We start from the raw sequence: 23,644 nt of genomic DNA, 5'->3' as shown, positions 1-23,644 counted from the left end.
AACATCACAATGTGTTAAACACAGCATGGAGCAGCAAAACGGGATACCAAACAATGCGATCTAAGCCCTAGCTCCTACATATGGTCAGTTCTCTGTGGCTCCTTCTCATCTTGTTCAGGGGGTACATACATAATCCCCCGACCCCAACACACTATTTACAAGATCCTTTTGAGAGAGAGGAGCAGAGGCCTTATCCATCAGGTAGAGCCCATACAACACGTCTCTCACGAAGGGGATGTCGACGTCAGCGGCAACCATTTATATTCTCGGTGCAACTTTAGATCCCATGTTTCTTTTTTGCCTAACGCCCACTAAAATCCACAGACCAAAGCATTTATCACCTCTTAAAATAGTCCTAGTCTCAATTAACTTGAGCTCTGTCAGGCTGAATTAGCCACATGCCATGTGAACGCTGCTCCTAACTTTCGCAGACAGAATACATACCTAGTCTACGCATAGTGAATCAAAGATTAATGTGACCAGATAAACAGACGGAAAATCCCTGTGGTAATGCAGGAGCTAAACTCAGGCACACCATTCAGGTAACACCTTTCGGCCGCCATAACGCATCCGATACAGTCACAAGGTCATTAGTCTGAACATAATAGACAACTCTGGTGTCAGCAGATGTATTACTAATTTTAGTTAAAGGCACAAGTCTGGTGATATGGCTGTCATAGCTAAAGACGTATTTATATCCACATGATATCCATTATACCACCTCAGGCAAAGGCCTTGTCAATACTGCACTGGTGCAAATGTGGGATAAAGCATAAGATAAAAAGACTACAGCAATGCCATCACAGGACGCTGATTTGAAGGTCGAGTTAATCATGACGGAAGTCCATTTCAGTAAAGCTACTGTATCGTAAATAGACTGTAACTACCATGGCAACATCTTTCAGTCGGGTGTCTCCATTGTAGTTACAATCAACTAGGACCAACTTCATTTACAAGCACGTTCCAGCATGAACCCTTAATTACCTGTTTGATATTATTTGATGCAATGCTTGCCAGTGGATCTACGATCAAGACAAGTGTTTATCATGTTCTGCAATTCCCCAACAGTTACACGATGATTCCATTGCCTTGGCAATCCGGAAGAGCTCTGGGCGATGTCGCATCGGAAACGGTCTGCCTTGGGTGAATGTCGTTGAATTCCCATTCACTGCTACACAAATTTTCCCTACCATACCTTTGCATGAACACATCAGCCATGTTACAGTAAATTTTAATGAGTTCTTGAATCCTACTAGGTAATTCAGTATCATTTACTTTCAAAAATCGATTTTAGGGCCAACCCCATCTTTGTCGCATATGCGTAGCTGACAGATGTCAGGGACGTGCTACAATGTCATTATATAATAACTTTGCATTTTGTTCCTGTACCGTAGTCTCCATCTCGTGCAAACGTTCTGAAGCCAACACATTGTATACCACTTCTACAAAGTGCTTAAGGTGTGACTGGAAATGAACATTCGTGTGACTGAGGTTTAATATACAAATATCACCAACTTTATCTGTATTCTGTGTTTTGCTTCAAAGCATAAGCAAAAGGGTGTAGATTCAGTGTTTGCCTAATCTTCTGGTTAAGCTAGATTGCAGTGTGAAAAACGAACAATCATCCCAACCCGCACAACGGAGACAGCTTAATCCATATAATGTGGTACTGATTGCAGTCATTTGTCCAGGAAGTGTTGTCGATTTACGAAGGTTACGTAACACTGAAAAGGGTTGCGGCCTAGTCTTTCGACTTGCAGATCAGGACTTCACAAAACCAACATAAAATAGGACACAGCGTATCAAAGGGCGTGGGGCATTTCAGTCTCTGGCGTCATACTTATGAACATAATAGTTGGGGGATAGGTCGGTGTCAATGTGAACTCTAGAGCAGGTTCGCGCACTGGACATGAAAGAGACCCCGACTGTTGCAATCCATCCTGTATCTGTTGTCCATGAATGTCAAGTGGGGTTTAATACCTTTCTAAATGACCAGTTACCCTGTGTCCTCTTTCTAGCCCCCCCCCCCCCCCCCACTCCCAGCTATATGCCCATTAACGACTGGAGTTTCGAGCTGTAGCTACGCGTCATTATTCCCCGGCACAGGCCTATCTCCGGTCTCCGGCGCAGTCCTATTGTAGTTGACAACTTGCACGACTGGGACAGAAGATCGTGTTGCAGGCAGTGGTCACAGGGCCAAGGCGTTTAATTGAAATCCATCCAGGAATCCACCCATCTCCGAGAGCTCTTTGAAACTCGTTCCACTCTGTTATTTATTGTGATCAGGTGTATACAGCCCTAGTCCCTGGGAGACACCCTGCCGGCTACAGGCCACAGACAACCCCTATATCGGGTGTAGCAAATAAAAGTCACTGGGAACGACTTGTTGGAGAGAGAGAGAGAGAGAGAGAGAGAGAGAGGAAATACCTCCAGTCCCTTCACAGTCATCCAACATGGCTTCTGCTTCCAGGAGTGTAAGGAACTGAAGAAAACATTCCTTCTCCCAGCTGCCATCCCCTGACATTTTATATGCCCGATAAAACCGCCATTCCTGTAGTGCTAAGCTACTAGCAGCTGCACTCTTAATGACAAAGGCCTTCCATAAACTGTTATAACATCCTAGCGCCATTCTACACACTTACATCAGCGCTATAACACGCTCGCATCAACACAACGCTCTGGCTAGTGGATCACAGATACAAGAAAAATAAAAAACGAAATGTATGAAATGTTATGTTCTGTATTTTTTACCTAGATTTAATATACAAAAATTTACACCTTGTAAATCTAGACTGCGTGGTACTGGCAAGTCAGAATATTAAAAGTCATTCACAGAATGACTATTTTCGATTGTCTTTTTGTCATCAGGAAATCTACCAACAACTGGCCAAACAGAAGCACTTTGCTGATTGGCTGAAATTGACCCATCCTCGGAGGCCATTTAATTGGCCACATCAGCCTGGTTACTGTTTTAAACATGCTAACCTGATCCTTCTTCATCACAGGGATGCAAAAACGCATTATTATGGATACAGTACGGGACTTCAAACACCCACTGAGAGAAGAAAGATCAACTGATATCAAACTTAAATACCGGTTGTTACGAAATCTGCCTCAGAAAGATAGCATTCATATGTTTAACAACTGTGAACAATACAACTGACCATAGCTAGTAACCAAACCTGTATCTGTTGTGATAGCAGAAAATTATGACAGCAGCCTACTTTATTGTTATGGGTGAAAAGATTAATCCCCCAGAAATCAGTTGGTTTTGAGATTTTGTACTAAACTGAACTTTACAAACTGATACATTATTTGTTCCTGAAGACACCACCAATGGTGTTGATCATGCAACCATTTGTGTTTGACTTGTAGCTCTTAAATTTACACCGAACAGCAATGAGCTGCATTACAGCAAACTTTTAAGTTAATTATTTTACAAAATGCTTAGTCTTTCCCACAGATGATAGCATGGTGCTGCTTTGTTACTCTTTTTCAGATCATTTTGTAAATGATTCATTTCCATACATTCCAAATTAAATTGCTTTTTTGTGCTTCAAAAAGGTTTAATTAAAAACAAATATGTCAGAAATGGAATATGAAAAATGAATTTCACTTCCTGATAATATAACAATGATTATGTATACAGATTTATTGATATTGATAAATTAAGCCTGGAAGTTTAAGAAGAATGCCGATTTTCTATGTTATGTGGAGCAACACCTGTGAACTCGAAAGAAGTAGGGGGTAAAACTCAGTACAAAGTTATGAGTGATATCTCTGCTGCACAGGTGTGGGATGTTTGAAGACTGTGGTGGTGGGAGAGCGGGGTAGAGTAGATGAGCATGCCTTCCTTCTGAACCTTACACCACATTGCCCCCCTTCCTGACTAAGTGTTGGGGCACAGCTTTAGCTGGTGAGTCTATTCTCGTTATTCTCAATGAAGGGTACATCACAACAGATTTTCAATCTGAGAAGTTTTGGCTGGGAAATCCTGCTATTTGTAGTTTGAATATGAGAACATGTACTTACTATATATCAACTGAACACATGGTCAACATAGTATGATGATGTCCAAAACCTTCACTTCACTGACCAGACTTCATTTTTTAATTTCTGTGTGAATTCAAGTGACAAGTCAAGTTTGCTGCTTTCTATGGAAGAAATATTTTGTATGATAATCGGTAATAAACTTGTGTTATTCTTTTTTCCTAAACACAAATATAGCATATTTAAATAAAACTTTTTAAGTACCAAGTAAATTTACCATTAAACCATTAATAGTAATGAAACATAAATTAACTTTTGCCTAAAGAGGCATTCATTAACATCCTTTAACTTCTTAAATCTGACCCAGTTACTATATTAATAGTAGAAATAATTTCATTCTAACATGTAACCTTAATAATTGATAATTTGATCACATTGCTTAGAGAAATTTTTCCCATGACTGGTCAATACAAATAACCTCTCCAAAGATAGCAAATAGAAAACCTTGTACAGTTCTGTGCATGTTTTGGGTACCAGACCCAGCATTAATATACACTTAAATGATGTCGGACACAACCTGGCTCATCCAGTCAATGCGATGGGGAGGGACAAGACAAAAGTCTATCCCTGGAAACTTATTAACAAAGTTAGCCGTCCCCAATATGCCTAGTCAAAATTGTGTCACAAACTGAAAGAATATGTGTGTCACAAATACAACATGTGTCACAAACCATTTTGTCACATTCCTTCACAGTGAATAACAGTGAATAATCTTGTGCTTCCTCTCTATATATCACATTCATCCCTGTTTAGTTCAGAGGAATTTTCCGTTTTGACCCAGACAGACCTTCAGGAGTTCACGGATTTCCCAGAATGCAATCTTTCACAGAGTAACATCCTGTTCGAGCATTGTTCACTTCCTGATGAGTAGGATCTTCCACTCATCACCCACACATAGGCTTAAGAATAACATCCCATACACATACTAACAGCTGTAAATCCACACCTCTCAGGACAGGGGAACCCTGCACAAAAGGGCACACCCCTGTGTTACCACAGAGGTCATAGCAGCTTGTTGCCATGGAGACCAAGGCAATAAAGGGAGATGATCAGCGCCATCAGTGTCAAGCCCGTCCATGAGCCACTAGTCCTGGCGCCCTCTGACGGCACCATAATTTGCAAATGACTAAGATTTTGCCTTTTTTCTAAAATTTTATCAACATTTGGGTCCAAGCGTAACACATCATTATACGCAGTGTTAGCTGCTATTGTGAAGTTTGTATCTCCTGTTGTCATCAAATCAAAGACACAAGAATCAAAATAAAAATCGATGACACCAGCTTCTCGACACAGCTCTGTAGCATCGTCCCTAGACATGGCCGTCACACTGCCAACAAGTTCCGATTTTAATTTGCTGTATTTTTGAGATAAAAAGGCCTGATAATCAAAGCGTTCTTTTGCTGGACATCCGTCCACACATAGCTGGAGTTTGGACGATGCAGAATAAGGTAGGCGTGTTTCATTTAAAATCTTCTCTGGCATGTTAATAGAGAAGGTAAAATATCGTCCGATCTGTCGCACAATCACAGTGGTATCGATGTAGCTGATGTAGATTTCTACGTGTTTGCCAGGATCTTTCTCCACAAGTCGAACAGTTTTGTCCTGTCCATAATGTGTTCTCCCTTCATCAAACGTCCCAGGTAAATGATCGGTCTGAGCTTGATAGGTAACAAACCGATTCGCCGCACATTCATCATTCCTCTTAATCACCACAGTTAACTGAAAGAAGATTAAAGTGTACGATTAATACATAGAACATGTACTAAAACACTATCAAATCAACTCATTAGATTAATGTGAGAAGTGTTTGAAAAGTATCAGTGACGAAGAACCATTCAGACTTATTAAACAATTGCTCTCTCTCTCATTATAGTGACAAAACAGTGGAGGTCACATTCATAGAAACGCATGCACATTAAAATATGAAAACAGCTGAAATGAAGATTTAGCAACCTTTAGAATAATTAAACAAAATTATCCACACAGTATCAGATGTCAAGCTCGAGCATACTGTTCTCGTCTTAAAACAATGGTCCTAAAGATAGAATGTTAAACTTAAATGATTAACAGTCAAGTAAAAGTTTAAACTGTAGATATGACTGCAACAATGTTTCCACACTGTGATGGACTGGCACCGTAAACCTTACTGAAAGGCCTGTAGAGCATACATGCCACTGTAAACTTCAAACTGCTGTTCTAAAACAACTCTAGTGCAGATAAATCTTTTGGAAAATAGATATTTAATCATGATTTACAGATGCCATAACAAAGTAAAACGTTCAAGAAAAGTATATTTGAGAAATCTGTAACACTTTACTGGAGTAAACAGTAGAGAAATCAATAATGCCTTAACACAATTATTGCAGTTTGATGAAAGTCTGCAAATATCATTAATTGGTATTTATGAACAAAACATTTGAAAAGAAGTGATTTTAAATTCTCCTCCCACTTTCACACGGCTGTTATTTCAAAAAGATCATCACTATGATATTATTATTACTGAAGAATAATTTACCACAAGTAACAAGCTTTTGATGAAAGAAGTCATACAATAATAATGAGGTATCATCACATGAAAATTGACCAGAAAAGTTCAATCAGTTAAATTTCGATAACAAATCCTTGAAAGAGAGACAATATCATTTTTTGAAGACCTTTAAAGTGGAAACACCTTTGAACAAAGCAGAGAGTTTGAGTGAGGTGCCAGTCTAAGGTATATCAATTTACAACCTTGCCTTGGGCTATTAAGCTTTTTATAATGACTTTTGTGTCTGTCTTAATAGTGAAATTATTACTAGTTTCATTTAAGGGGTAAGTAATAGCAGTTATTTATAAAGTCTTACAAAACCTTGTATATACAATGGACGAAGATTTCATCATGCTGATATGAATTCGTTTAACCTGTTCACCTCCTATGCGAGTTAGTTTGGTTCTCGAGTTCATAAGGCGACACAGCTTTTAATGACAACTACGCTAACCTGGATCGTCTAAAAAAATACATAAGACAGCAAATAAACACGCGGGTTTTAGCAAACTGTTCATTTAACAGAAGAAGATATACAACGACAATGCACTTATGCCATTCAGCGCGAAACATTGGTTATAGGGATATAAACGGGGCATATCGAGAAACGGACACAGAACGCTGCCAGCGCACAGCAGTTTCCAGGGTGAATGGATTTGTACGTTTAAAATCTTTCTCCCGAACAAAAGACAGCAAACTGAGGCTCCCTGATCGGGTTGTGGACGGGAGAACATAGCCACTGTTTGCTCGGCGGGTTGACTATGGAAAGGCAGCCATGACGGCCGCCCCACTTCAAGCCCCAGCAAGGTGTTATCTTTACGTGTGCTTTCTACGCTTTTCTATAGCTCAGTCCTACATCGACCGCCTCCAAGCAGCGACTCTGGCGAGCCGCTTCTAAAACCTCCCTACACAATCAATGTAGGGCAAACAGATCGATACGACACGATCATCTAGGCTGTAAAAATGTGGATTTTCACGCTAAATATCGCACCTCGGCTGGATCAGTGTGTGCATTGTGTACGGGTGTAGAACAGAGGTCATACACCGCTCGGGAGACCCAGCTCTTCTCTCAGAAACCTGTCCCTTTCCTTACCTTGCTCGTAGCTGTTGCTCTCCCTGCATTTCCGACAGGGTCGTTGGTCACTTGCACCGTCAAGTGTTTGTTGTTTATTAAGGGCCAGGCCCCACGTACTTTACACGTTTGGAATTCGTTACTAAAAGTTTTCAAGTGAGGGTCTCCAAAAAGACCACAGTGTTTATAGACAGGCGGGCCGTCGTAGCCACAAGGGGACCCCGGTTTGGGTAACGGGTGGACGGGGCTTCCGTGGAGCCTAGGGTCGTATATTATGCCCCGGGTGCTGCAGTTTTGTTGAGCCATTTTGTTGTGAACACCTTCCTTGACACCGTGGTAATTAATATTTCCAAAACAACCCCGTGACACGTTTCGGATGCAGCTCATATAGGTCCGTAGAGGTATGCACTTTATCTGGTTGGGGGTGAGGTTATTAAAGGAGTTGGGGTAATCCAGCATTGCTTCTATGGCTGTGTTGTACTGGTTCCAACACGAGTCTACACGACAGTTCGAAGATCTACCAAACGACCCATCCACTGCAACAAAATAATAAATAAATAAATAAAACATAAGACGCCTTTCAAGACCAGAAAACGAATCACATACCTATAAATTCATACATACAACTTCGTTTAGGTTAATTTGTAAAGACAACCTTAACCATGCGGAGACCAATGGCCTAGTAAGATTATAAGTATTTAATGAGTATAAGTAGATTATAACATACCTTCACATTACATAGATACAATAGGTAATATCTGTAATTAGGGTTTCCTCATGCAGAGATACATTTATCTGACAACAGTTTCTGAGACATGCGGGAGGACGCCTCTAGACCCTCGTGCCCATTGCGGACAGTTAACATGGTCACACAGGGCAGATATTCGGTTATCTGTATGTCATTGTCGCATATCCCGGTTCAAATATATGCAGGACAGTGGAAAACAACGAATGGCGAGCTATACAAGCGAGTGTTAGTGAACTTACCTGTTTTCCATATGATCCCTGTGACTGCTACGACAAGGAGAGTGGGGATAGGGGCCACTGGCGAGCTAGTCCAGCTCCGGGTGCCCATTCCCTTCCATACAGTCGCCGAGCTATGGCCCGTTGTCCGGCCTTTACCACGGTCTGCCCTGTGAACATGGAAACACACGGGCATAGTCACACCTCAGTCATAATGAGCAGCTCACAAACTGCACTGCCTGGTCAACCATTCCTGCCGTTACATATTGAAACACCTACTGAGCGGCGAGCTGGCTAGAAAACTGCTGCTCCAGTCGTTACAAACAGCGCTGTTCCCCGCTACCAAACTACATCACTGCCTACAAGGCCGCTAACGCTCTCCGCTCTATGTGTGAGTGTGTGTGATTTAGGCCAGAAGGCGGAGCTTATCAGAAATTCAATAACTACGTGTGGAAGCTCCGCCCACCCGCGCCTCTGACTGACAAGCCGCCTGTCAGGTAACAATTGGAGCTCATACATTAATTGCAAACACATAAGCTCTTCTAAGGGTTGACGTGGATAGCTTTGACACCTCAATATCTTATGTAGCCGACCTCAGTCGCTTCAGTTACTGAAAGAACCAGCAAGACGGGCCCGTCGGTGATCGAGAAACTTAAACCGGAGGTCACGTGACTCGGCATTTTGAGCGAGACTGACAGATAGTCATGGTGTGAAATGTTTATACCTTTTCACCCGTTTTTCTCGTTAGCCTTTGTGACACTGCACGTAGCAAATGAAAATGATTGCCAACTTGAGCAAAACTCCTCCCAGTTTTCCCCCCAGTGGAACCTCAAGATAAATCCGGGCAAACATCAAGACGTTCTACTTCACACCTAGCCCAGCCTGGACAGATTGCAATCAGCGAATGCCTGTTAAGCTATTTGAATCATGCAAACCTCCACACTACTAGCATACACTGCCAAACTGGGTTATCTCAAACAAAATGCTTGACGGCCACACGGGGCTAACTGCAGATAAGCTAACAAGCGAAGCGCAGCTATTGGTATGGACTAAAACCAAGCGAATTATACGTTCAAATGTTCCACGACCCTAGTACGATTTTTTTTTTGAGAGCGTTTTGAGTTAAAGGAGAAGTGTTATAATGCAGGCCTTTAGATCGAGCTAACGGCTTAGCGTACGCTTTAAGGTAATCTTTTAAGGTGATAAAAATCTCCCGAGTCACGGGAACTTTATAGCTTGACCACGACAAAGACATGATCTGGTCTGTTTTTAGCTGTTTTTAACCCCGTCTTGTTTTAAACGAGACACGTATAGGTGACTGGGGGTGCGACTCGTGGACCAGATCTAGCCGAGTGCATACGAAGGTCATGCCCCGAACAACGGACCCGCCCGATGTCGCCCGATTGTAGGTCAACGGACTCATAGTACCGATAGGATAGATAGCTAACAGAGCATGGGGTAGGAGAGAACTGGACAATGGACAGGGGGTCAGAGGTACGGAAAATGGCTACTGTTTACCAGTCAGGTGCTGTCCCAGCGTTACATATTCACTCACTGGAGCTCTGGGACGACCATGTGCAGCTATGTTTCTTACAGGTTGACTGTAATTATATATGTATAAAAAAGCTGGCTTAAACACAGTTTTTCACAACATGCTTTGACACTGGTAATATACGGCCTTTACTTCACACTCGTAGTCATGCTCAATTCCACACCGAAGGCGTCCTTTGCTAAATGAGGGCCCGAAGCAAGGATAAATCGGGAAGATATAAAGCGAAAACTATTCAACATCGGTCGGCCAAACTGCATGGACAAAGCCGGACAAAACAATTTATAAACAAGCTTTCATAAAAAGTCAATTAAAGTTTCCGTTATTTTTTAAATGCAACCATGTGGACGACATAAATTGTGAAAATTTTACACAGTATCATGAACTCATCAAAAGTTTTGACAGCAAGGGTGTAGCAGACTCAAGAGCACGGGCTTAAAAAGTCACTGGTTGGGCCACCGATTGGCTGATGTTTAAGAGATAACAGGCTGAGCCCTGAGGCGTGAAGAGCGGGGTAAAGTCATAGCTGTGACACACTGATGCAAGAATAATTTATTGTCATTATTGTAGATAAGGAAGAGAGAAAGATCAAAACATTCTTCAGCACATTAACAGGGGTGTGTTCCGTACAATAGTCGTAGGAAAACAATAAATGCCTATGATTTAAAAGAGTTCTTGATAACAGCGTGTCTCAGAAGGATGGGGTAAAATATAAAAAGTAGGTTTTAATAGTTTCTGTGACAAATAACTTACGGCGAACAGGTGAAGTAGGAGTCTTTCTAAATATCATACCTTTGTATTTCAAAATGCTTAGTACTACAGCTGCTAATTCACGCAGGAGGAAGTGGCTGTCACAGTGGAATATATTCTCATTGTTGTCTATGTCCAGTATAGCGCTTAATGACGCTGCGGTATACGATCCCAGTTCATCTCATTTGATTTTAAAATTTCACTGCACAAAGTTGGGCCAACAGAACACTCACCTGTTAACCCGTAAACGTTATTCACAACTGTGAAAAATATTAAAGCGACATTAAGGTCAGTTCAAACATTACGTTGGAGTCTGACAACTTAGTTAAGTTCTATAATGATTGTCGGTTAACATTAAATTCGATCTTTTCCCACGCTCTGTAAACCTTATATTGTCATAAAGCTGCTTTAATACATGTTAATAAATTTGCTGCAAATGAACTTTTTTTTTCATCGTCGAAAAGGCACACATGTTAAGTTGAGTAAGTACATGTATATATCTGAATGACGGTATTCCTTAGCGTCATTATCATAATTCGTGTCCTCGACATGATACTCTTGAACGAAAGCACAGCTACACACGTGTTGACGACACTGGGGCCATTTCGACTGTTTCGTAGGAACACCACCCTTGTTTCGAGAAAAAAATGCTTCAAGCTGGATAAGGTATAGTGGAATATACAAATGAAAGTTGTACTGTATTTAGTGTGTAGCGATTTTAAAACTTTTATACTTTAATATGCTCTTACTCTTACACTCACTTTGTTATAAACTTAAACACAATCGCGTTCTTTTGGATGGCATGCCATCTGTTATATCGGACAACAGACTTGTAAATAATAAATACGAGCGGTGTTTAATCTGACGAACAGACTTATTTTGGATGTTACACTTTACATAGACCGACATGTCTTTACAAGATATTAAATGAGAAATGAGAAAGAAGATAGCATTAAAAGGTTGAGCTAACATATATAAATTATGTTCTTCACACGCGTTACAACTATCTATATTTGTAAAGCCGTGCATACATAACAATAGAGAACAACTGATGGCGTAACATTAGGTGGTGACGTGACCGTATCCACAGTTTGCGAATGAGCATAATATATATACGCTTTTCCGCAATTGTGTCCCAGTGAGCAGGCCCAGGTTAAATCCTCGAGGTCAGTGTTAACTTATATACCCACCCCCTTCTCCCAACACGCAACATGCATTCTGAACATGCACAGGAACGCACCCTAGTCTCATCTACTTATGTATGTTTACTATAGAGGAATGCCTAAAGCGTATATTACAATCTCCAACACTTTTCATCGGGAAACACACATGTGACTTTTATATGACATAAATATGGGCGCCAGGTAATTATAACGCTATAATATACAGTCACTTTATATTAAATCTCGTGATTACTAGATAGTTACGTTGTAATTACAAGAGACAGCGAGTCAGAAATGTCGGAATTGTGACAAAGCTGACCTGTGTGTACTCGATTCTTAGACAAAAAACTTAACACTGATACCCAGTTTCGTGAAATAGGGGCTATCTGGTCCTTGCTGTAATAAAATTTTCTCTTGCAAGACACGCGTAGGCTTAAACTATAATATCTTCCCTTGCAACAGTTGATCAAAATGTTCATCACATAAACAAACAACACACAACACACTTTGGGCTAGTGACCAGTACATCAACCAAGGGGAGTGTCCATATCTGCGGAATAACCGTTATTCAACGGTTAATCACACGAATGCTATATGTACGCCAAAGGGACATATAGTTTAAATATGACATTACACTGATGTAGATATGGTAAATGTTTTTGGGTATAACACGTTACGAATGAATATGAGCAAATGTTGTGAGTGAACCAAGAGTACCCTTCCCCCAGGGACTGAAGACATTGACTGAATATGTCTTATACTTCCGGGTTCATCAGGTGGGCGAGGTTGATCGACCGAAATGAATTGGTGTGACCAGGAGAACAAACAACGGTAAAGAATATGGAAATAATCACATCACCACAGTGATATAACGGAATAGGTCCGATATACACGTCACAATCAGGATTTATAACATCCTGTCAGGAAAGTGTGATAAACTGACTCCCCGAACAGTCACGGACTTGGTCAATGTGCAACACCCTCAACACTCCGCAGCTATAACTAGCATTGTGTGTATGAAGGATATTACAACGGGCAAATCACCATTCCATGGTTCAAATACTATGCCTGCGGATGGTCGTGGGTTTCCCTCACCATAATGTTGGCCGCTGTCGTGTAATTGAAATATTCTTGGGTACGGCGTAAAACACCAAATAAATAAATCAAATAGCACCGCTACATATACGATGATTTATAGCTGATGTACTCAGCTTAGCAATTTTAATTTTTGTTTCAAAGAATATGAAAAATAAATATTGTATTAAGCTGATATGCTGAGATAAGTTAGCAAATCGTTAAGGACACCACGTAAACCAGACAATGTACGAGTAAGAACGGTGTTTCAAGTGAACGAAAGCCAGCAAGGCCAGAAGGAAACCACATACACCAGACAGTGTACAGTAGGAACGGTGTTTCAAGTGAATGAAAGTAGGCAAAGCCAGAAGGAAACCACATACACCAGACAATGTACGAGTAAGAACGGTGTTTCAAGTGAACGAAAGTAGGCAAAGCCAGAAGGAAACCACATAACCAGACAGTGTACAGTAGGAACGGTGTTTCAAGTGAATGAAAGTAGGCAAAGCCAGAAGGAAACCACATACACCAGACAGTGTACAGTAGGAACGATGTTTCAAGTGAATGAAAGTAGGCAAAGCCAGAAGGAAACCAATAAAATATTATACAGACGTACGAAAGATGACCGAAATAAGGAACTGTGACAAAACCTGGCGAAAACGAATGATACCACATGAGTAGCGTACAAGTTATGCGTCTGGTTAAAGTACACGGTGATCTGCTTTCTGATTTGAAGGTTACAGAGGATTCGTTTGTGTCGGTGTATCTGGCATACTAGACTCAATCAGTAGCTAATGTTCCCTTTGGGGTAAAGGTTTGAATCACAGCTTTAGTGTCTGGGCGAAATATCATCTTGGTATATTTACATACGGGGACACGACCTACCCCAATTATAATACAGTCACGTGGTTTTATAACAAAGATAACGAAGTCAGTAATTAACTTGGCCCTGGGCGATTGCATACATTAGCTATGTATATGGCGACACATCATCACCCGCTAGCCAATTAAACGGGTGAAGTTTTTTGCTGCCTCAGCCGCGTAGATGCTGATGCTGTGAGGTCACGTGATCGTCATACTCGAGTGGGTAGCGAGTCCGGATCATGGCTGAGTTCACACCCGGCTGTGGCTTGCCAGACACCGAGAGCTAGCATCCACAAGCGTGTTCATCATTGTCTACAAACCTATCGTGATATTATTAACACTTGCGCATCACGTTTTTAGCAATTAATACAATGAGGGTATAGAGGGGGTGACTGCATGTGACACAAAATGGACAATGTATAATGTGGTGAGCATCGATTGATAGTACGGCATTGTCAGAAGAAACCAGAACACGTGTGTAGGGGAGTAGTCATAAGCAGGGTAGGTGGGGGTGGGGGAGGTGTGTGTGTGGGGAGAGGGAGGGATGGAGGAGTGATCTATGGTATACAGAAATGCTCACAGCACCTCTAAGTGAATTACTACAATATTTCCGCTGCATAGGAAGTACACTTTATGACAAGTGTATAGGTAAATAAGAGAAGATAGGGTGGATACCAATAACAGCAAGTTCCTGAGCAGTGAGAAAGGTGTTTCAGTGATCACAAAGTCATTCATTAGTCATGAACAGAGAACAGAGAGCTGTGCGTAGATAAAGTGTAAAACAAAAAGCAGGAAGAAAAGTCGTAATTAAAGAAAAGCAAGCTGAAATAGGTTGGGAAATGTTGATTGCTGTAGAAAAATAAAACATTACAGGTGAAAAAAAGAAATGTAGGGAAAGAAAAAAAGGCGGTGTATTATAATATGGAGAAAGAAGCGTAATGGGAAATAAGTAAGATACCTGTGGATGTTGAAAGTCTGAAAGAAAAAGGGAATTGAAAAGATGACACGCTTATCCTAGACCAGTCATTATTGCACTCTAGTCTATGTGAAAAGCCTATTACCGTCCATAACAAAAAAGACGTACATATATCCCTCACATCCATGTTCTCAACTACAGAAAATGAACAAACCGTGCAGTTTGTTCATACATTGTACACGTGTTAACGTATGCAAATGATTAACCATGAAATCATTGCAAAGATAGTGAAAGAGATACAACGATCTAGAGAGTGGATGCTTTAATTCATATGTACGGTGAGCAAGGGCGAGTGTTTACTTATGCGGGAAAATAAAAAGAATATAGCTCGAAAATGAAAGCATGCAGCTGGAGGAAAGTTAGCAGCTGTCGAGACTTACACTAGCAACTTTTAGTACAGCAAAAGATCCATATGGTATAAGCGCATCTGAGAAAAAGTTTACTGCTCGAAATTGTCAAATACATGCAGTTAGAGGAAAGCTTGGAGGTGCACTGGCACCTTTCCGTCTGCTATGTATAGCTAGGAAAGCCCTCATTTAGGACATAAAGTATGCACACGGTATCCAAAAAAACAAAAAACAAAAAAAAAAACAGCAACAAAAAAACCCCACAAAAGACACCTGCATTAGAGAAGTGAAGACGTATCAGATACCATATAACAAACTCAGTATCGACTGCTTTCCATAGTCTGTGTTACTTGCAGTTGTATTCTTGTGTTCTTTTCAGTTGCATTCGTAAAGCATATCTAGTACGCACATTGTGACGTCACAAAAATTAACCTCGAGCTACCTAGCGTCCAGAGGTTATTCTGGCAACAGAAATCGTTAAAAATTTTCAAATAAGATCTGAACAATGAGAATATCAGGGAGATAGTGTTAACGAATTCTGATTCGACTCTCAGTTGCAGGCTAACTTCTGTTCAACTTTTGAGAGCTGGCAGTTCAACAACACTGTTGGAAGATATCAGCTACCACGAGTTAGTATGAGATAGTATGCTTTAATATGTGTATGAAAGAACCCACAGCAATTCTATTGGAGGTTTAGGAGTTCCGATGATTAGTCTTTAGTGCAAGACAGTTGGTCAACTTTTCCCCAGTCCTTGTCGAGGACATATTTATAACGGAACGACGACGAAGAATTAGTGCTGCTAAAGCGAATCAGAACATGACTGACTTATGGTATGATTATACACGTAGTATGGTCATTGTGTAGATTTCAAACAGCAGGGACATATCTACTATCACACACAAACACGCCGTCCTGTACCAAAGCACGAGTCTCCAGTCAGCGCGTTTGTGGGACGATTCTGGGTTACTTGCTGGCTGGGAATAATTAAAACGCCTGTTTCTGTTACTAGATACAGGATACTCAAGTATTGCCACCTGTTTAAATTGAGACTTGGCAAAGTCAGTAAACCTGAGAAAGCAATCCCTTCTTTTTGACGCCTACAGCGTATATTTATACCCCTGGCCTCTCCGAACAGGTGCACGCATTGGCAACTCGAGCCCAGGGGGCCCTCAATGTTACCCAGATCTTAAGTATATCGGGCCAGATTACTTTTCATAGGGTAAAGAGATAATCCTTTCAGAGGTTGAACTGAGGCGTGAAAACCGGCACAGTAATAGAGCCGTATGTAATAGTTCGATAATTGTGTGCGGGACGGCTGGCAAATGTAACAAAAGACATTTCCAAAAAACGATCTGTACAAACAACAATGATACCTGCGTGACAAAAATGCAACGCCAGAAAAAATAAAACATTGAGAAAAATTGAATTCATTCAACCGATCACATATACGTAACGGGTAAATATAGGACAAGTCGCCTTTTCAATAATAACGCTTTAAATTACAATTTGTTGTAAAACATCACTCTATACAGGTGTTATGTCGTTGCAAAAGAATTAGCAAAGGTCACTGGTGCAAGAAAACCTCAAAAAAGGAGAGTAAACGCATCATCGTTGATTACAGACATAGGGAACTATATATTGCAAGAGGGTGAGTGAGTGCTTGGGGTTTAACGTTGGACTTCACAATTTTTCAGTCATATGATGTCGAAGGAGTTCTTAGAGAGCACATAAAGTGCCTCCTTGTTGCACGGCGGATTTGCACACCTCTTTTATCTATTCCTGCTTCACTCATATGACTTACCGAATGCAAGTAAGCAGCCCCGCCCGAGCCATTATACTGATACGGGTCAACCAGTCGTTGCACTACCCCCTTAAAGCTGAACACCAAGCGAGGAATTCACAACTTCATCTTTTATGGTCTTAGGTGTGACCCGACCCAGGATTGACCCTGGATCTAAACCCTGAGAGACGCACATGGTGAAAACAAAACCCCACCCCTTGGTAGCTTTTCACATCTTGATTGTTCACCTTTCAAGTTGCAAAGTAGAAGCTGCACGTTTATATAGATCGCTTTGACGGAAGTGGGCCATCATATTGGTTCATTACCATTACAAGCTTGGATACAATTTTAAGTACGACGTTAAACACCAAGCATACATATAAAATAATTTTAAAGTTGGTGCAGGACATAATGGCAAATCTTCCAGCTATTCAAATCATTTAAAAATACCATGTTATTACATGGCACTTTTGTCGTGTACAAAACAGTTGGCCTCTGTCGGATTACTATATGATGGACGACCTTGTCCTGCTGCTTTTCCAGGCTTTTATAAGCATGTTTACTGCATGGCGCTACAGGGGTTTGCACAGAATATACTATTTCCCGATGCCAAACAACTTCGAAACTGGTCCCTAATCTCTCCTATTACAAAGGAATTTGCTTCTTCGGATGGACATTGAATCAGTTCACGATTGTCTGAACGTCATGACTCTCTTTCCACATCACTGGAAGGACTGTAGCATGCAGTAATTCAAAATCCTTCATTACAAGTAAAAAACAGGGAACTATATACTAAATGTCGTAAGTCGTTAAAAGTGCTGATATCAATAATGGAAGCTGGACAGATGACAAGATCATCGAGCTGTACCACAACAGACATTGCTAAGTGTACATAGATAACTCTTTCAGACACAATTGACATTGTTCCGAAATCGCTGCGAAATAGTTCCATAAGAAATTTGGCAGCAATATACTTACTACTCCATTCTCACTATCAGAGTTCACAAGTATGGGTAATTACAATGTGAATGATTTTCTGAAAGAGATACCTATAAATATATCTAAATCTACCGGCTTTTATCTTCAAAGCACGATTTTGCTTCAAACATCGTGGGCCAATTTCACCGAGCTACCTAAGTCAACTTTTTATACAAGTTTTTCGTGCAATTTAACACACGAGGTAATAATCCTAAAGGGCTATGGATTGATACCTTACACAACATAATTTCTGACAGACTTTATGAGGCCTAGACTTACTAAGCTCTCATGAAAGTGGGCCCCTCGTGCTCTATGTAACAAGAATAAGCCATACATCACCATCCTTGCCAGCTGCTGTCCTCATACAGACCTGCTTACAGAACCGACCAGCGTAATAATATTAATTTTTCATGGCGTTTTTCAGGAATGCGCGTTACAAAACATTAGACCGTCAAAGACACTCAGGCAAGAATTAATGAGATGCTTAGAGAGTAATGAATGTTGCAGATTAAGAAACAGTGAAACGGCACTTAATGTGTGAAATAATATGTTTTGTGCGTCCCATTAAGACACAGGAGAACGTCTCAAAACGGGCACCTGTAGGGATTGTACAGTGAGATAGCATCGCTGATCTATTCACTTCCACCAGCGAGGGTTATCGGGGCCTCTTATCATCAAACTAATGTACAATAACTGGTTTCTTCACACATTTTTAATCCCTGAGAGACAAAGCAGAGCTAATCGAGTAGAAACAACATATTAACTGTCTACTTACACCTGAACCCGAGGGCAAAATAACGTGTGTATAAATGAGGTTAGTGTTCACGCCTAGATAATCACTGTGTCAAAATAGGTTTCGTAAATGAGCGAGAACTGGTTGCTCACGTAACGGAAGGCTGCATATCTACATGGGAAAAAATTTAACCCATATCAAGTGTGTGGATATTACACATTCTTGAAAATTTAGGGAGGAAACACACAGTGTACGGTATTTGGCGGACATACTGTTTCGTTTGATCGCCCCAGGTCTATATAGCGTCACCACAAGCATACTTCAATCATATCCCCACAATTTTACCCTGTATAACAAGACGTTCGAGAAGTCATCAGCTAAATTACTACTAATAACTGACTACCGGGCTACACAATAACGGTACTGGGTGGCCTTTTTGTAGTGTTTACATACAACATATGACACAGTTTCACCATTTATGTAGCAAGGTTATGCACATCATTCTTTCCCAGAAACAAAAGGCTCCATCTTGGCATTTTAAACGTTATATAGTTACACAAAAGCCATGTTTCGAGAGAGCGCTACATTTTAAGACTGGTCAGAATGAATGGAGAATGTCATGTGATGTACGCTGAGTTAATGGTAGCATGCAACAGGGTGAGTTATATTGCGTTACTAATATAGAGCCACGGCGCCGGGATTGACAAAGAACGTGGCGTGTTGAAGATGCAGCTGCGTTCATTTAGGCTGAGTCGACTGATTCTATTGCGCTGCCAAACATGGGTCCACTGCACCGGAAGTTAGGAAGGAACTTTGAGAATTGAAGATGTAACAGAGTTGCCGAAAGCATACGATAGTCTGTTGTGTACCTTTACTGAAACAGGCCCAAGACGCTGCATGGGAGTTGAGGTGGAACGTGGAGAGTCCGAGGATGTCACAGAGTTACAGACATTAGACGATACCATGGGCTATCTATGGTTTTACTAAATCGGATCCACGACACGAGTAGTTGGTATGGAACATGTCGAGTTGAAGATGCAACTGGAGTTTTACCGGAATCATACGACAGATTTGACGGACCAACCCGGCACTGTGAGTTAAACAATCAACTGAGTTATGACGGTAGAATATGATCGAGTGGGTACTACAGCGTTCCTAAAACAGGCCCACCGCACCGGGAGCAACTTATGCGTTACGTTATCCATATGCTGACACCGGCGCACTCGACGAAGGGTTCAGCCTTCCCGTGGAACAGTTCAGTCCTGCCAGATAAGCGGTGCATTAAGTGGATGAGAAAGGGTTAATTATGTAACACATTCCCCTCTCTTCAGCAACCCCATTGAATGGTATTTTCTTACACTGATTTGCAAGTCCGCTATCAGAGAGAGGTAGACCGGCCGTTAAAGAAGTATAATCGGTAACCTACTCAGACATGGGACGTACATCAGTTTGTGATCTCCACACAAGAGAAAAGTTAGTCTCCGCGACCAAGCCAACAGCACGAAGAAGTTTACCGGATCACGTGACATGGAAGGCGGCACTGTGAGCAGTTCGGTACACGTGTTTCTCTGTATTTTGGGCCGGCAAGGTATGGAATATCGTTTGAAACGTAAACTTGTAACAACTGGATGTCTGCTCGCAAGCTGCACGACGGCACTTTGTATAAAAACCGATGTGGCCGACTATAAATACTCGTATATTCTTGCGGCACGGTTATGGTGCTGAGGTGTGCTGAAGTTCCGGTGCTGTGCTAACGTTTCCCACATGGTCGAAACTGGGCGAGAGAAAGTCTTGCAGGCGTAAGTCCGCGTCAGCTAGGAGATGCGAAGGGGGAGGGGAGAAGACCGGGATCCTAGGCCACAGTACACTTGTCATCAAGAGAACGCTCTAATTAATTGCCGCCAGCCTCTGCGTGAGATCGACGGCTTTATTTTGCTAAGAGAAACACTGAGTTGGCGAAGGGTGTTGAACAGATGGCATTTGGCTTCCAGTTGAGTTGTGTATACTGGCGGGTCACGAGGCGTGCCTAGCGCAGTATTAACCAGTACAGGCCAGCTGCATCTCGCAATGCCAGCCTCTGTAGCTTGTTTGATCGCCAAGGAAACTAGCGGCTCGAAAAGAAACGTGGAACTCGGTGATGATTTGTGCTTGCCACACTTTATACATATAACACATTTGCCTCTCACCACTTCTTCTCCGGCCTTCTGCGATCAGGCAGATTTTTGCATCCAGCAAGGTTCAAGGTGTTTGCTTAGGCGAGGTTGCTCATTGACGTAAGTCTGCGAGCCAAAATTGACGTGGCAACTTGATAGCGATGCGCATTTCTTTGTTCTTCGATCTCGAAATAACCATGTAAATTAAGGTAATGTAAGAAAAAATACTTTCAACATGGTTAATAAGGCGTAACCTTTGGAAAGATGTGTAAGATATGCTGAACTGATCATCCATGATGGAAATCGAATGATGGGAATATATGTTTTGTCCTTGATAACTCGAGAAGGCTTGAATGATGACAATTAGATTTATATCGTCTTGTGTTTTCACGTGTATGGGCCTAAATGACAATAGAGTCCGGATCTTCTCTTCCAAGGTTATCGAAGGGTAAAATCTTCAGCTATTATTTTTTTTGTAAATGTTTAGCAAAAATTGTTGTCATTGTAATTTAAACATGGATTTCTATCTCAGGATCAAGTATGAATATGTATGGACAAAGGTTACATTCGAAAATAAACTTCAATAACATCACAAACTATGCGTACTTTGTTTGATTTTAGCTTACGTAGCTTACGTCTTTCGCTGAACGTCGGCGTCGCGACTAAAGCAATGTTAAAGTAAATGTTAAGGGTGGTATCTGAAAAAGTTCTTCATGTATTGAGCTTAGGTTTTGCACACATGCATAGCAAAATAACAGGACGGGGATGTTCCATTATGGATATTCAGTGTGCATATCAATTAATTTATTTATTTATTTGATTGGTGTTATATCATTTAACGAAAATCACGAAATTCATGACTTTGCCTTTTGTGTATGGGAATCAATGTTAAGGTATTTAGATCAGGTTTTGCCTACATGTAAAGCACAATAACACAAGGGGATGTTCCATAGTTGATGCAATGAATGTGTGTGATAATGACCCCAAATTGCGAAACCCCTGGTTTCACGGTTGTTTTCTGTGTATGCCAGATTTGCAATAACGTGTCTTCGAGAGGTGAGTTCTTCGCTGTCATTGAAACCACATTTAAGTTACTGATTTGAGCCGTAACATTTCACATATGACGGCGGTCAGGTTTATGAATTTAGCGTCAACGGTCCTTGACGGTTATCACACAGACTGCTCTACATGTAAAGCTGCAGTTCAACCAACATGAACTGGATTTGAACAATCAGCCTTAATGGCTAATATATATTGGTTTCAGAGATCGGGGAAGTACACACGTACGCCGATCTACAAGCCATGCCACTCTTGCTTTGCTTTATAACAAAGTGATCTTGTTCCTAGCCCAGAGTTTTTGGCTGTAGATGTCCACTAAATTTATTATGTCGGCTATTAAAAGTCGGTTTCGGTTTTTATTATGTAAAGGCACAAACGTGCGAATAAAATACCACCGATATTTACTCTAGTACACTGGGACATTGTCATCCGACTGCAGAGACATGTAGTCATAATTAGGAACATCTGATATTTGCGATATATGTCATCATAAGACAGGACCAGACTTATTTGCTGCAATCGGTGTCCATTATTTAAGGAAACAGTGCATACATGGCGTTATATATATTTTCGAGACGAGGAATTATAACGAGGAATGGCTCACTTTATTTCCAAATCACTGCTCTCCGGTTGCTGTGCTGTATGGTTTAATCGTGGTAACTATCTAGTGTTATCCCACGATCAATACATATTGTAAGTATAAAATTTTTAACCTAATCTATTTCACCTGACATCGCGATCTGAGAAAACACCGGCAGAAGTTTTGTTTTCTGCGCAGCTCCAGAATGGAGTCAGGGTGATCAGAAGGCAGACGATTGCTGTTTCATGGGTTCTGCAAACTAGCTTTACTGTATCACCATAACAATAAATATTAATACTCCCACTGCAATTAGAAACTATGATACCTGTGTGTGTTGTCTGCGTGGGAATAATACAAGGTAAGGTCTCACTAGGAAATGATGGAGTCTCCAGGGTTAGGGTAATCTAGATTACAACGGTTGTGACATACATTATGGATGAGGCCTAAGTGAATCTATAAATTCTGGTCTCTGCGAACTTCATTGGTGCTGTTCTCTAAAGAGAGGATGGGTAAAATATATGCGTGGTGCTAACCGTAGGACTGAGCGTACACAAACCAAAAAGTAGTCCATGTCTATCTTTTGAAATCAATGCGTATAGATGATACTTCGTATCGGTGCTGAAGTTGGAATACCACTCTTATTTGCTGAAAGATCGAAACGTTTACACACGAAACGCAAAGCGTAGTCCTCCACTATTACACAACTGAAATTAAGTTATACTGAAAGTTGCTTTCCATTTCAAAGGGCTTATATACATCAAAAAGTGCTATTTCATTGCAATTATGTGTCGCAAACAAGAGTAGAAAAAAATCCACTGTTTCTCTCTTGTTTATAAATAATAAATGTTTGAAGACGTCCTATGCAAGTTATGAGAAACTTTCAAGCGATCACAAGAGCTAAAGCCACTTTAGATGATTAACATCGATATTGCCAGGTTCATCTTTCCTAAAATTCTGTATAGTATCATGCCATATTCCAGACTGATATTTACAGCTTGTATTCCCCACTTGCTTTTCAATAATATACC

General features: G+C 41.0%; 1 protein-coding gene across 1 annotated transcript in view; it reads right to left on the bottom strand.

Moving 5' to 3' along the window:
* Nucleotides 1-2,724: 2,724 nt before the first annotated feature.
* Nucleotides 2,725-23,644, bottom strand: part of LOC135472464 (repulsive guidance molecule A-like) — a 39,995-nt gene continuing 19,075 nt past the window's right edge. Inside the window, exons 2-4 of the mRNA XM_064751979.1 lie at nt 8,634-8,779; nt 7,668-8,182; nt 2,725-5,769 (exon numbers count right to left, since the gene is read on the bottom strand). Of these exons, the coding sequence (XP_064608049.1) occupies nt 5,053-5,769; nt 7,668-8,182; nt 8,634-8,779 (1,378 nt within the window). The 3' untranslated portion in view covers nt 2,725-5,052. The remainder of the gene's footprint in view (nt 5,770-7,667; nt 8,183-8,633; nt 8,780-23,644) is intronic.

This window comes from Liolophura sinensis, chromosome 8 (genome assembly GCF_032854445.1).
Source record: "Liolophura sinensis isolate JHLJ2023 chromosome 8, CUHK_Ljap_v2, whole genome shotgun sequence".
NCBI classification, from domain to species: domain Eukaryota; kingdom Metazoa; phylum Mollusca; class Polyplacophora; order Chitonida; family Chitonidae; genus Liolophura; species Liolophura sinensis.
This window is presented reverse-complemented; position numbering and strand designations above follow the sequence as displayed.